Below are 14715 nucleotides of genomic sequence, written 5' to 3' on the forward strand. Positions count from 1 at the left end.
ATGTTCACACTAGCTACAAAAGAAACAAAACCTAAAATGAGCAAATACTCTCAGGTAAACAAATAGCAATAGTACATGAAAATAACATAGGATACTGAGTTAACATAATTTTGATTAAAAAAACATAAAAGCCATCCTACCACATCAAGGTGACCCTATGGTTTTAATAGTAGAGGTTAGGACCGTCCTGAATAGGGTCACCTTGACGTGGGGGCTGTTTTTAAAATCAAAATTATTTTAACTAACTATCCTATGTTACCTTCTGATCTAAAGCTTGCAAAATAAAAACAATCCACATAAAACAATAAAACTCCTAGTTTATAAATGACAGTTGCTGAAAATTCCATAAATATATAAATAATATTGAAGAGAACCTGTCACCACGATTTAACCTGTTAAAGTAAAAGGTCTGGCCATAATGGCGCTGTTATACTGACTTAAAGTGAACCTGTCAGCAGGATTTTGCTAAGTAAACTACAGGCATTGTCAGATTGGCGCCGTTATACTGATTAAAATGATACCAGGGTTTATTAAATTCATCTTGTGGTTGTTGTTTAATTTGTATTTGCAGTTTTCAGTTATTGAGATGCTCGTGGGCGAGGCTTTTTTTGGTTCTCTGTTCTCAAATTCATCCTTATGGACTTAAATGACAGGTCACTGAACTTTACCATGGGCGGACGCTTGTGCACATTCATCTCCCAGCGGTCTTCAGCAAAATGGCACAGAGATTTGGGGGGCATGCGCAGATTCACACCTCGGCTTAGTGGTGAGCAGAGTTCTCAATCTGCGCATGCGCCATTTTCCCGAGGACCATCGGATGTCAATCTCCACTTGGGCCACCAACGGTGCCATTTTGCTGAAAAAGGTGAATGTGCGCAAGTGCCGCCTGCGGCCAGGGCAGCGCAAGAGCCAGGATGCGGATTTCTTTCCTACAGGCATGTATTATATCAGTATAACAGCACCATTATGGCCGTACTTTTATTTTAACAGGTTACATCATGATGACAGGTTCTCTTTAATATAAAGTATGTACCGTATTTATGGAATTTTAGGCGACTGTCATTTACAAACTAGGAGTTTCACTGTTTTATGTGGACTGTTTTTATTATGCAAGCTTTAGATGAGAAGGTAAGTGTGAGGAGACCATATAACTGAAGTCTATGGGATCAATTACAAGTGATTCCCCTGCTACGCCGGCATTCTGGGAAACACAAGTTTCTACATCAGTCTTGAGTCGTAAGGCCAGCATAATAAGGTTAGTGAGCAGAAGGAGAGCAGGAAGTTGATAACCATGTGTAACATTTAATACATATGTCATGCAATCTAGTTATGCTCAGTAGACAGCTTCATGTTACCTAGTAACACCTTTTTTTAATATTAAAACCCATCTCATTACAGGAGAATGACAGACAAGGGATAGGAAGGGTGTAAAAAAAAAACCCCACTAAGAACAATAAAATAACTACTGCTAATAGTTTATAATGTATTTTATGTGTTTGGCTACAAAGCATCACCAGCTTTTATACATAACGAGTTCTGTCCCTAGTTAAAGGATAATTCCCAATTATGTAAATGAAGCCTCCGCATCCAATGATTGTTTACTCTCATCCTACTAATGGGATATGAGGCGCCATGTAATCCTATAGGGTCACATCGGAATATGGGATTTAATGTAACAATGACAACTATAGATCAAAATATCCCAACAATGTTACAATTTACTTGATAATCCCAAATTGCATCGCCGTCCCTCCCTTAGGTTTGTATTAAAATAACAAGGTATTTGTGCAATTGTAATGTTATGTGATGTCACAAAGCAATTTTGGTCCTTAAAAGAGGCTCAGTTCGTAAATCAGAAGTGAAATTGCATATGATGTTATGCACATAGTTTTTTACCCTGTAATACCACAGGAAAAAAATACTTTCTCACATTACTTACATTGCACTTAAAAGGAGTCTGAAAGGAGGTTTTTCCTACCTCATCTGAGTGCAGAACAATGTAGGGAAAGAGACCCTGACGATGTATCGCTTTGATTACTGGGTGCAGCTCTTCTGACACAATCAGGGTTTTTACATTTAGCAATGAAGCAGAGCTGAGGAAGCTAGCCCCGCCCACACCAGGCTCTGTATATACAATGTCCATAGACAGTGAGCTGCCTATCACAGGAGGGGGCGTTGCTGGACCAGGGCTCACAGGACCAGCTAGTCCCAGCAATGATAAGCTCCTGGTGCTAAAATAATAACTGTAAACAAAAAACCCCTCTGAGCTTGATAAGAGAGAAATCTGTGTTTTAACCCCTACAGCATGCTGTCTTCAGATTACATGGCAAAAACCTGCTGACAGATTCCCTTTAATAATACATTGAGCATTTACTTCTTCTCTTATTAAAAGGCATAAACAGTGTTACTTCCGATTCCTTCCTCACATGTCACCACCGTCTTGATGTTTTATTTATACGCAGTGTGAGACTGAGGCCTCGTTCAGACTGAATTTCTGCAGTGTTTTGGGTCAGATTTTAATCATGGTGTGTCTGCTTTTACTATATACGGCCTCCATGTTTTTTGTAAAATTTGATTCCGTCTGAGCTTCTGCTACTAATTAGTCTTTATTCACACGTCAATATTTTTGATCAGTATTTCTATACCAAAACACAAAACGGGTGTTAATTAGTGATGAGCGAGTATACTCATTGCTCGGGTTTTCCAGAGCACGCTCGGGTGAAAACTTAATCTCCGAGCAGTCATAAATACTCGGAGGACACCCGAGCATGCTCTGGCAAACCCAAGCAACGAGTACACTCGCTCATCACTAGTGTTAATGTTTCAACTATAGTTTTTCTCTGTACGTTCCACTCCTGGTTTTGGCATACAAACACAGATACAAAATTCAGACATAAGCCCCACCAGGGCCGCGCAGCGTGAAGGTACCTTAATAGGAACACGTCCCCACTTCTGTATTTATCGCCCATTCCTGGTTTTAGCTTACAAATACCGATGTAAAATACTGAAGGTATGAACGTGGCCATACACAGATCAAAAACATGGACCTGTCTCCTTTTTCATTTTGTTTTTACACTCGGACTGCAAAAACTACAGACATGTGACCAGCTCAGATTGTAGTGGGTACCAGTGCTCTCCGTATAAGAATGCATAGAACGTAGATGTGAAAAATGAATGTCTGAATGAGCCCTAATGGGGAGAACCCCTGATTGTGGCAGAATTTGGTGGAAGCATTGTTTTGTTTTTTGTAAATTACCTTTCCACCACTCGAGCTCAATGATTTGCGCTGTCCTAGTGATGCTGCCTTCATTAGTGACCATGGTCATCGATTTCCCATGGTGCTGGGGTGCAGCACATTGTTTCCTTCCCTTACCCTTTCCCTTTTGTCCTAACCCTTCTTTCTCCCTTGTTTATTGTATGGATATTACTCCTTTCCTGTTTAATTTCAATATTTTTTCTAATCATTGTTTACTATTTGTCACTCACTATACTGACTATAACTATAACCCCTTCCCCAAAAATTGTTAAAACTTCCCCAACTATAAAGAATATTGTTGAAAAAAAGAATTTCTGTTTCGTTTGGACCTTAGGATATGGTATAGCAGTACTTCTCTAAACTATTCTAACTTATTACAACTATCACATACTCATTATCATACTCAACAATTCTTCACAGACATCATCATCGCTGTCCCCGATAGGGCTCACAATCTTATTTCCTATCAGTATGTCTTTGGAGCGCGGGAAGAAACCGGAGAACCATGAGGAAACCCACGTAAACATGGGGAGAACATACAAACTCTTTGCAGATTTTGCTAAACTACTTTAATCCTGACCGAACCCTAAGTCCCATGCGCAGTATGTGCCAACACCAGGTAACATTACCCAGTATATACAATATGCCAGCATGTCTGCACCCTGCTACTGGGATCATTGTGTCAGGGCTGTCAGCACTCACCTGTCTCAGGTGTCTCAGCAGCTCTGTGGCCTCCTCCTGTCTCCCCTGTTTGACCAGCAGCATCATGTCCTGGATCATCTTGATCCTCCTGTGATAAGGGGGTAGATTTGAGGATCCACTCTTTCCAAATTTATCCCCAGACTTCACCCCAAAAGACCAGAAGTCCCCTCTCTCCCTGGCAGGAGTGCTCCTCCGGGATCCCGGGGGGTGATGCTGAGGGCTTTCCCCTCCAGCATTGGAAGCCTGGCAGACCTTGGTCTGCTTGGTGCCCATGATGGTAAGAATGATCCCTCAGGAGAGGCATCCGAAATGATCCTGGTGGGGGTCAAATGTGCAGATGAATGTCCTCTCCAGAAGAGGCAGCTCAGCATGCAACAGGTCAGTGATCCACAGAGCAAGTCACTCCAGCTATGGCATCATCACAAGGTGGCACCTAAGAGAAGATCCCACTGACATCCTCTGAGGAAATGCCGGAGATTCAACATTGCAACATCGCTTCCAGCAGGCACAGCTGGGGTCTCTCTCCCTTCCTCCTCCCCTGGTGCTACTGTTTCTGTTCCCACCTCCCAAGCCCCCTCCAGGCTGCAGAACTTTCTACCATACATCCAGAACAACAAAGAAGAAGAGCCGAGGACACCAGGAGGCAGCGACCACCTGCAGCAGACGTGTCCCCCACCCAAGTCCCAGTGTCTGCTCCACTCCCAACTGTTGCAGGTCCTTCTGAAGCCCCAGGATCAGCAGCAGCAGAAGGCTTCCTAATGACAGGGGGAGGGGGAGAGCAGACACATCATTTGACACGCAAAAGTCTCAGCCTCTCGGCACAGACTGCCTGGCACTGGGAAGCAATCCGATTAAAGTCTCAGGGGCCGGGGAGGCTGCTGCAAGTTGCAGACCCCAGACAGGGAGGAGGCAGGGGCTTTCCTCTGGCTGCAGCCCAGGAGCCGGCAGGTAGGACTTGGGTGTCTGGAGCCTCTGCTGGAGCCATACACACAGTCAGGCAGAGAGGGGCTGTGGCTCTTGTCAGGGAGAAGGCGTTTCCTGAGAGGGGAGCTGGCCACTCTCCTGCCAGAAGAGGTCTGCTGGGCATGTGCCAGGAAAAGCCCCTGTAGATCCATCACTGCTGAGCCAGATGAGATCAGGGAGCCCCTGGTGCGGAGGGCTAATCGTTGTCTCTCCTTAAAGGGGCGCAGAAGTGCAAAGCAAATGAGAGGAGGGAGCTGCTGCCCTCAGGAACTGTGCTGCAAAGTGGTGATGGGGGGCAGACATGTCCAGGGGTATCTGTCAGGCAGCTGCTCAAAAATAAAGGTGGAGAATAAGAAGTTTATTTCTATAGTGGCAATATGTTCCGCAGTACTGTACAATTCAGAGGGGGTCAGAGTTGCCAATTTGATATTTTATTTTTTTCTAGACAACTTATCAAAAAATCACAGACAATATTTTTTACAGACACATTGGAAAACCATCATAAATCATTGCGATTATAAGTGATCCGTGTCTACTGCCCGAAATTCTGATATGAGACATCAGATGCAGTCACTGGAAACAGTAAGGGTACGTGTCCATGCAGCGCCCCAGAGTCCTGGTCGTTGCAGTACTGATGCTCTGCCGCTAAGGGGAGTGATGGTACGTCTGATGGCACTTAAGGAGTTCACCTGACCAGGTATCACAGACACCAATACACTTCACAGTCTGGCCTCCAGGGGGAGCTAAGGGCGCTATGTATTAGGCCACTCCTCACAATCTGGTAAAACTGGGGGTTGGATAGAAAGTTAGACAGAAGCTGACTGGGTTGGAACCAGGCAACATCCTGTGGCAGAGGGTGTTGCAGGGGAAGATTCAGGGGGGTCCCTGTCAGGGGTGGGATCCTGACAGAGGCCTAGCGAACAAGACAGAACGTTAAGGAACCGCGCCTGCACTACATCGCGGCGGTATCTCAAGAAAGGACAAGAAGCGAGGTTTATTGTGAAGCAGTGAGAAACGAGATCATAGCAAAAAGGAGATAACACCAGTAGGAGTCGAGGCAACATCCTACTGAGGCGCGTAGCCGGTGGCCGGAACGCCGAGGAAGTATTGGGCTCCAAGCATTACTTCAAACCAACGGCAGGACAGTTAATTATAGGATGGCTGTCTCACCTAAGCAGACATAGGGGGCAGGTACGGACTGGGGCTGAAATTCAGCCCTGGCATTTGAAAACACACAGGCCCGTGCCATCCCCGTCCCTAAGCACCAGATGGGATATATTATTAATATTACCCTGGATGGAGGAGAGGAAGATTTACTACATGACCAATGTTTATAATGATACCCGTAGCCTACTGGGGTAAGTGACGGAGTCAGCAACTTTGTGCTCCATCACAACTCAGTATGGGAACACTGATTCTTTTAACATCATAGCAGACAAGGCAGCCCACAACCAGACAGGCCCTTCTGGCATTTGCCAGAATTGCCAAATGGCCAGTCCGGCCCTGATAGGGGGCAACTGTGGGAGAGGGGCGTCACTAGGGTCCCGGAAGAACTCCAGGCCTACCCATCATACGGGTGCGTCCTAGCCATATCATCTGGGAGACGGAGAAGAACATCAGAACAGACATAAGTTGTGGGAAAGAACATCAGAAACAGGCACAACAGTTGTGAGGACTATCCCGTGGTGCTCAGCAGGGAAGTACTACAACACACAGGCGCTAGAAGGTAGGCACAGATTTCCACCTGCAAAGGGAACTCTGGATGTGCCATCGGACCGGCCGGTCTCAACCAGCCCTGTTAACAGTACTCTGGATTGAGGATCTTGAAGCCTTCAGTAAAGAGGTAAAGAGACTGCAATCCTGTGTCCTCGTTATTCACCGCGACCTGCACCACCACCTACACCTTTCATTGGACGCCCCTTAGCAGGGTCACGGACCGAGTCTAGCCACCGTAACGACCCCAGAACTGAATCAGAGAGGCCCGGTACCGAGTACCCCGCGGCCCTGCGTCTGGGGGCGCTCCATCCACCTTCAGGATGGCCGGCGGTTTTGTCGGAGCGGCAAACCCGCTCGGCGCTAAGCCCCGCCCCCTTCTGGGACGCAATGATGCCGGATGTGTTCATTGCACACATCCGGGATCATCGCACCCCACACATAGGGCTCTGTGTTATTCCTTGCGGCGGCGCGATCTTAAAAGACGCGCAGCATGTCCGGAGTCGCAGGGCCGACGGATGCGTGTTACCACGCATAGTGGAGACGGGATTTCATAAAATCCCCTCCACTATGCTGGAACATCTGGACGCTGCGTGTTTGACGCTGCGGCTCTGCGTCGTGGTCCGGTCCGGCGCCTCCCATCTTTATAGGATGACGTCCTCTTCTTGTCTTCACGCTGCGGCTCTGGCTCCAGCGTACTTTGCTCTGCTGAGGGCCGAGAAAGTACTGCAGTGCGCAGGCGCTGGGCCTCTCTGACATTTTCGGCGCCTGCGCACTGCAGTACTTTGCTCTGCCCTCAACAGGGCCAGAGCTGCAGCGTGAAGACAAGAAGAGGACGGCATCCTATGAAGATAGGAAGCCCCAGACCGGACTGTAGATAAGACCCTGATGCCGGTGGGCTTAGCTTACCTTCAATTTTGGGGGTGACGGGTTCCCTTTAACAGTCAGGCCTCATTCACACTTTTTCCGCGCACGAGAAAAACAGACCGATTATTCTGATCAGCGTTGATGATAGTTTGGTATGAGTGTCATCTGATTTTCTTGCACAAGGAAAATTTAAAATATTAAATTTCCACTTTCTCCATTCTGACAGTCCATGAAAAAATCGGACCACACCGAATGCAGTTCAGTTTTTTGCATGGATACATTGACTTGCTCTTGCATTTTTGATTCGACCCTTGGATCAAAATTGGACATGTCTCTCGATCCTCGAAAAATCATGTAGATGTAAATGGCTCCATAGACTATTACAGATGAGTGTGAAAATCATGGATGGCACCCATATGCAAAAATTAGACATCTGAATTGGGCCTCACAGGCAGGCAAATGCAAACTCCTGCCTGCACTTTAGAGCTGATCATGGTCTGGCAATCTGGGTAGACGGCTCCTACATCCCCTTGCCAATCATGCAATGGCTATGGTGGGAGAAGGAAATGCTGTTGCTGCTCCTTAAGGGCTTCTTCAGATGAACATAAAATTGGTCTATGTGCTGCTTCTGAACCTGAGAACACAGGGACCCATTATATCCAGCGTGACTGTGCACATGGCCAATTTTCCAAGGATGGTCTATGTTGGGAAAAAAACTCAGGTTGCACTACTTATTCAGATTACAGACCAGAATATGCATTCCATGTAAACACGGACAAGACCCAGAGCTGCAAATGGAGCCAGGCACATCTGCAATTTGCAGTTTTCAATACGGCCATCTGAACTCGGACTTAACTGTGTTCAGAGTAGTTATAGATGAGTCCTAAAGTAGTTAAGATAGAGTGTAAGGGCACACATCGCATAGCACTTGGCCCAGTGTTAATCTATGGGGCAGCTCACATCAGCTTTTTTTCTCAGATGTATTCGACGTGTGTGTAAAATCGCAGCAGGCTGCGGTTGGCACCATGACTCGGCCGAGACACGCCAATGCAAGCCTATGGGTGCAAGAAAAAAATCGCACAGCACTTGGACCATACAAATGCTGTACGATTTTTACGCAATAATGTCCTTTGAAAAGCCGGCAATTCATCTGCCGTTTACAGTAAAATCACACTGACAGGTTAGAATAGAATAGATATATACACATAGAAAATACATAGATATACAGATGTCAGTGATATCGAATATACAGTGCCTACAAGTAGTATTCAACCCCCTGCAGATTTAGCAGGTTTACACATTTGGAATTAACTTGGCATTGTGACATTTGGACTGTAGATCAGCCTGGAAGTGTGAAATGCACTGCAGCAAAAAAGAATGTTATTTCTTTGTTTATTTTTTTTTTAAATTGTGAAAAGTTTTTTCAGAGGGTCATTTATTATTCAACCCCTCAACCCCCCAGAATTCTGTTTGGTTCCCCTAAAGTATTAAGAAGTAGTTCAGGCACAAAGAACAATGAGCTTCACATGTTTGGATTAATTATCTCTTTTTTCCAGCCTTTTCTTACTATTTAAGACTCTCCCCAAACTTGTGAACAGCACTCAAACATGGTCAACATGGGAAAGACAAAGGAGCATTCCAAGGCCATCAGAGACAAGATCGTGGAGGGTCACAAGGCTGGCAAGGGGTACAAAACCCTTTCCAAGGAGTTGGGCCTACCTGTCTCCACTGTTGGGAGCATCATCCGGAAGTGGAAGGCTTATGGAACTACTGTTAGCCTTCCACGGCCTGGACAGCCTTTGAAAGTTTCCTCCCGTGCCGAGGCCAGGCTTGTCCGAAGAGTCAAGGCTAACCCAAGGACAACAAGGAAGGAGCTCCGGGAAGATCCCATGGCAGTGGGGACATTGGTTTCAGTCAATACCATAAGTAACGTACTCCACCGCAATGGTCTCCGTTCCAGACGAGCCCGTAAGGTACCTTTACTTTCAAAGCGTCATGTCAAGTCTCGTCTACAGTTTGCTCATGATCACTTGGAGGACTCTGAGACTGACTGGTTCAAGGTTCTCTGGTCTGATGAGACCAAGATCTAGATCTTTGGTGCCAACCACACACGTGATGTTTGGAGACTGGATGGCACTGCATACGACCCCAAGAATACCATCCCTACAGTCAAGCATGGTGGTGGCAGCATCATGCTGTGGGGCTGTTTCTCAGTCAAGGGGCCTGGCCATCTGGTCCGCATCCATGGGAAGATGGATAGCACGGCCTACCTGGAGATTTTGGCCAAGAACCTCCGCTCCTCCATCAAGGATCTTAAGATGGGTCGTCATTTCATCTTCCTACAAGACAACGACCCAAAGCACACAGCCAAGAAAACCAAGGCCTGGTTCAAGAGGCAAAAAATCAAGGTGTTGCAGTGGCCTAGTCAGTCTCCTGACCTTAACCCAATTGAAAACTTGTGGAAGGAGCTCAAGATTAAAGTCCACATGAGACACCCAAAGAACCTAGATAACTTGGAGAAGATCTGCATGGAGGAGTGGGCCAAGATAACTCCAGAGACCTGTGCCGGCCTGATCAGGTCTTATAAAAGACGATTATTAGCTGTAATTGCAAACAAAGGTTATTCCACAAAATATTAAACCTAGGGGTTGAATAATAATTGACTCACACTTTTATGTTTAAAATTTATAAAAATTTAACTGAGCAACAAAACTTTTTGGTTTGTAAGATTTATGCATCTGTTAATAAATCCTGCTCTTGTTTGAAGTTTGAAGGCTCTAACTTATTTGCATCTTATTAAACCTGCTAAATCTGCAGGGGGTTGAATACTACTTGTAGGCACTGTATATTACATAGATAGAAGAAAATCTGGCAATTCTGCAGCTGCGTAGTGTAAAATCACTGCAGGAGCCGACAGCATAGAAGAGATGATTACACACAGTAAATACACATAGAATAGATATATAGATGTCAGTGACATATAATTAGTACAGTGTGTGTGCAAATTACTGTACATGTATTTCATTAATAAAAGATTATTTTTCTGAAAAAAATGGCGTGGGCTCCTGTGTAATTTTCTTAAATAGCAGAGGGAAAGCTGGGGGCCGATGTTTATAGCCTGGGAAGGGGGTAATACCCATGGAGCTTCCCAGGCTATTGATATCAGCTCACTGCTGTATACTCAGCCTTTACTGGATATTAAAATGGGGGGCCCCAAAATAAAATGAAGTAGGGTCCCCCTATAATTAACCCCTTTCTGACATCAGACGTACTATCCCGTCGAGGTGGGGTGGGCCCGTATGACCACCGATGGGATAGTACGTCATACGCGATCGGCCGCGCTCACGGGGGGAGCGCGGCCGATCGTGGCCGGGTGTCAGCTGCATATCGCAGCTGACATCCGGCACTATGTGCCAGGAGCGGTCACGGACCGCCCCCGGCACATTAACCCCCGGCACACCGCGATCAAACATGATCGCGGTGTACCGGCGGTATAGGGAAGCATCGCGCAGGGAGGGGGCTCCCTGCGGGCTTCCCTGAGACCCCCGGAGCAACGCGATGTGATCACGTTGCTCCGAGGGTCTCCTACCTCCCTCCTCGCCGCAGGTCCCGGATCCAAGATGGCCGCGGCATCTGGGTCCTGCAGGGAGGGAGGTGGCTTACCGAGTGCCTGCTCAGAGCAGACGCTTGGTAAGCCTGCAGCCCTGCACAGCAGATCGTCGATCTGACAGAGTGCTGTGCACACTGTCAGATCAATGATCTGTAATGTCCCCCCCTGGGACAAAGTAAAAAAGTAAAAAAAAAATTCCCCACATGTGTGTAAAAAAAAAATAAAAAAAATATCCTAAATAAAGAAAAAAATATATATATATTATTCCCATAAATACATTTCTTTAGCTAAATAAAATAAAAAAAACAATAAAAGTACACATATTTAGTATCGCCGCGTCCGAAACGACCCAACCTATAAAACTGCCCCACTAGTTAACCCCTTCAGTAAACACCGTAAGAAAAAAAAAAAAAAAACGAGGCAAAAAACAACGCTTTATTATCATACTGCCGAACAAAAAGTGGAATAACACGTGATCAAAAAGACTGATATAAATAACCATGGTACCGCTGAAAACGTCATCTTGTCCCGCAAAAAACGAGCCCCCATACAGCATCATCAGCAAAAAAATTAAAAAGTTATAGTCCTGAGAATAAAGCGATACCAAAATAATTATTTTTTCTATAAATAGTTTTTATCGTATAAAAGCGCCAAAACATAAAAAAAATGATATAAATGAGATATCGCTGTAATCGTACTGACCTGACGAATAAAACTGCTTTATCAATTTTACCAAACGCGGAACGGTATAAACGCCTCCCCCAAAAGAAATTCATGAATAGCTGGTTTTTGATCACTCTGCCTCACAAAAATCGGAATAAAAAGCGATCAAAAAATGTCACAAGTCCGAAAATGTTACCAATAAAAACGTCAACTCGTCCCGCAAAAAACAAGATCTCACATGACTGTGTGGACTCAAATATGGAAAAATTACAGCTCTCAAAATGTGGTAACGCAAAAAATATTTTTTGCAATGAAAAGCGTCTTTCAGTGTGTGACGGCTGCCAATCATAAAAATCCGCTAAAAAACCCGCTATAAAAGTAAATCAAACCCCCCTTCATCACCCCCTTAGTTAGGGAAATATAAAAAAATTAAAAAATGTATTTATTTCCATTTTCCCATTAGGGTTAGGGCTAGAGTTAGGACTAGAGTTAGGGCTAGGGTTAGGGCTAGGGTTAGGGTTAGGGTTGGGGCTAGGGTTAGGGCTAGGGTTGGGGCTAGGGTTGGGGCTAGGGTTAGGGCTAGGGTTAGGGCTAGTGTTACGGCTAGTGTTAGGGCTAGTGATAGGGCTAGGGTTATTGCTAGGGTTAGGGCTAGGGTTAGGGCTAGGGTTGGGGCTAGGGTTGGGGCTACAGTTAGGGTTGGGGCTAAAGATAGGGTTAGGGTTTGGATTACATTTACGGTTGGGAATACGGTTGGGTGTGTCTGGGTTAGAGGTGTGGTTAGGGTTACTGTTGGGATTAGGGTAAGGGGTGTGTTTGGATTAGGGTTTCAGTTATAATTGGGGGGTTTACACTGTTTAGGCACATCAGGGGCTCTCCAAATGGGACATGGCATCCGATCTGAATTCCAGCCAATTCTGCGTTGAAAAAGGAAAACAGTGCTCCTTCCCTTCAGAGCTCTCCCGTGTGCCCAAACAGGGGTTTACCCCAACATATGGGGTATCAGCGTACTCAGGACAAATTGGACATCATCTTTTGGGGTCCAATTTCTCCTGCTACCCTTGGGAAAATACAAAACTGGGGGCCAAAAAATAAGTTTTGTGGGAAAAAAAAGATTTTTTATTTTCACGGCTCTGCGTTGTAAACTGTAGTGAAACACTTGGGGGTTCAAAGTTCTCACAACACATCTAGATAAGTTCCTTGGGGGGTCTAGTTTCCGATATGGGGTCACTTGTGGGGGGTTTGTACTGTTTGGGTACATCAGGGGCTCTGCAAATGCAACGTGACGCCTGCAGACCAATCCATTTAAGTCTGCATTCCAAATGGCGCTCCGTCCCTTCTGAGCTCTGTCATGCGCCCAAACAGTGGTTCCCCCCCACATATGGGGTATCAGCGTACTCAGGACAAATTGGACAACAACTTTTTGGGTCCAATTTATCCTGATACCCTTGTGAAAATACAAAACTGGGGGCTAAAAAATCATTATTGTGAAAAAAAAGAATTTTTATTTTCACGGCTCTGCGTTATAAACTGTAGTGAAACACTTGGGGGTTCAAAGCTCTCAAAACACATCTAGATAAGTTCCTTAAGGGGTCTACTTTCCAAAATGGTGTCACTTGTGGGGAGTTTCAATGTTTAGGCACATCAGGGGCTCTCCAAACGCAACATGGCGTCCCATCTCAATTCCAGTCAATTTTGCATTGAAAAGTCAAATGGCGCTCCTTCCCTTCCGAGCTCTGCCCTGCGCCCAAACAATGGTTTACACCCACATATGGGGTATCAGCGTACTCAGGACAAATTGCACAACAATTTTTGGGGTCCAATTTCTTCTCTTACCCTTGGGAAAATAAAAAATTGGGGGCGAAAAGATCATTTTTGTGAAAAAATATGATTTATTTTTACGGCTCTGCATTATAAACTTCTGTGAAGCACTTGTTGGGTCAAAGTGCTCAACACACATCTAGATAAGTTCCTTAAGGGGTCTACTTTCCAAAATGGTGTCACTTGTGGGGGGTTTCAATGTTTAGGCACATCAGGGGCTCTCCAAATGCAACATGGCGTCCCATCTCAATTCCAGTCAATTTTGCATTGAAAAGTCAAATGGCACTCCTTCCCTTCCGAGCTCTGCCCTGCGCCCAAACAATGGTTTACACCCACATATGGGGTATCAGCTTACTCAGGACAAATTGCACAACAATTTTTGGGGTCCAATTTCTTCTCTTACCCTTGGGAAAATAAAAAATTGGGGGCGAAAAGATCATTTTTGTGAAAAAATATGATTTTTTATTTTTACGGCTCTGCATTATAAACTTCTGTGAAGCACTTGTTGGGTCAAAGTGCTCACCACACATCTAGATAAGATCCTTAGGGGAAATGAGATGTGGTCCCTAAAAAAAAATGGTGTTGTAAAAATGAGAAATTGCTGGTCAACTTTATAACTCCGTCACAAAAAAAAATTTTGGTTCCACGATTGTGCTGATGTAAAGTAGACATGTGGGAAATGTTACTTATTAAGTATTTTGCGTGACATATGTCTGTGATTTAAGGGCATAAAAATTCAAATTTGGAAAATTGTGAAATTTTCAAAATTTTCGCCAAATATTTGTTTTTTTCACAATTAAACGCAAGTTATATCGAAGAAATTTTACCACTATCATGAAGTACAATATGTCACGAGAAAACAGTGTCAGAATCACCGGGATCCGTTGAAGCGTTCCAGAGTTATAACCTCATAAAGGGACAGTGGTCAGAATTGTAAAAATTGGCCCGGTCATTAACGTGCAAACCACCCTTGGGGGTGAAGGGGTTAATAACCAGCAAAGGCAAAGCAGACAGCCGTGGGCTGATATTAGTAGTCTAGGAAGGTGCCATGGATACTGGCCCCCCAAGCTAAAAACATCAGCTCTCATCTGCCCCAGAAAAGGCGCATCTCTAAGATGTA

At 45.1% G+C, this 14715-nt stretch overlaps 1 protein-coding gene across 1 annotated transcript in view; it reads right to left on the bottom strand.

Annotated features, from left to right (window-relative positions):
• The window catches only part of LRRC75A (leucine rich repeat containing 75A), a 444884-nt gene extending 439776 nt beyond the window's left edge, over nt 1-5108 (bottom strand). The window contains exon 1 of the mRNA XM_077294372.1: nt 3959-5108. Within this exon, the coding sequence (XP_077150487.1) occupies nt 3959-4231 (273 nt within the window). The 5' untranslated portion in view covers nt 4232-5108. The remainder of the gene's footprint in view (nt 1-3958) is intronic.
• Between the last annotated feature and the right edge of the window lie 9607 nt (nt 5109-14715).

This window comes from Ranitomeya variabilis, chromosome 3, assembly GCF_051348905.1.
Source record: "Ranitomeya variabilis isolate aRanVar5 chromosome 3, aRanVar5.hap1, whole genome shotgun sequence".
In the NCBI taxonomy this organism is placed as follows: domain Eukaryota; kingdom Metazoa; phylum Chordata; class Amphibia; order Anura; family Dendrobatidae; genus Ranitomeya; species Ranitomeya variabilis.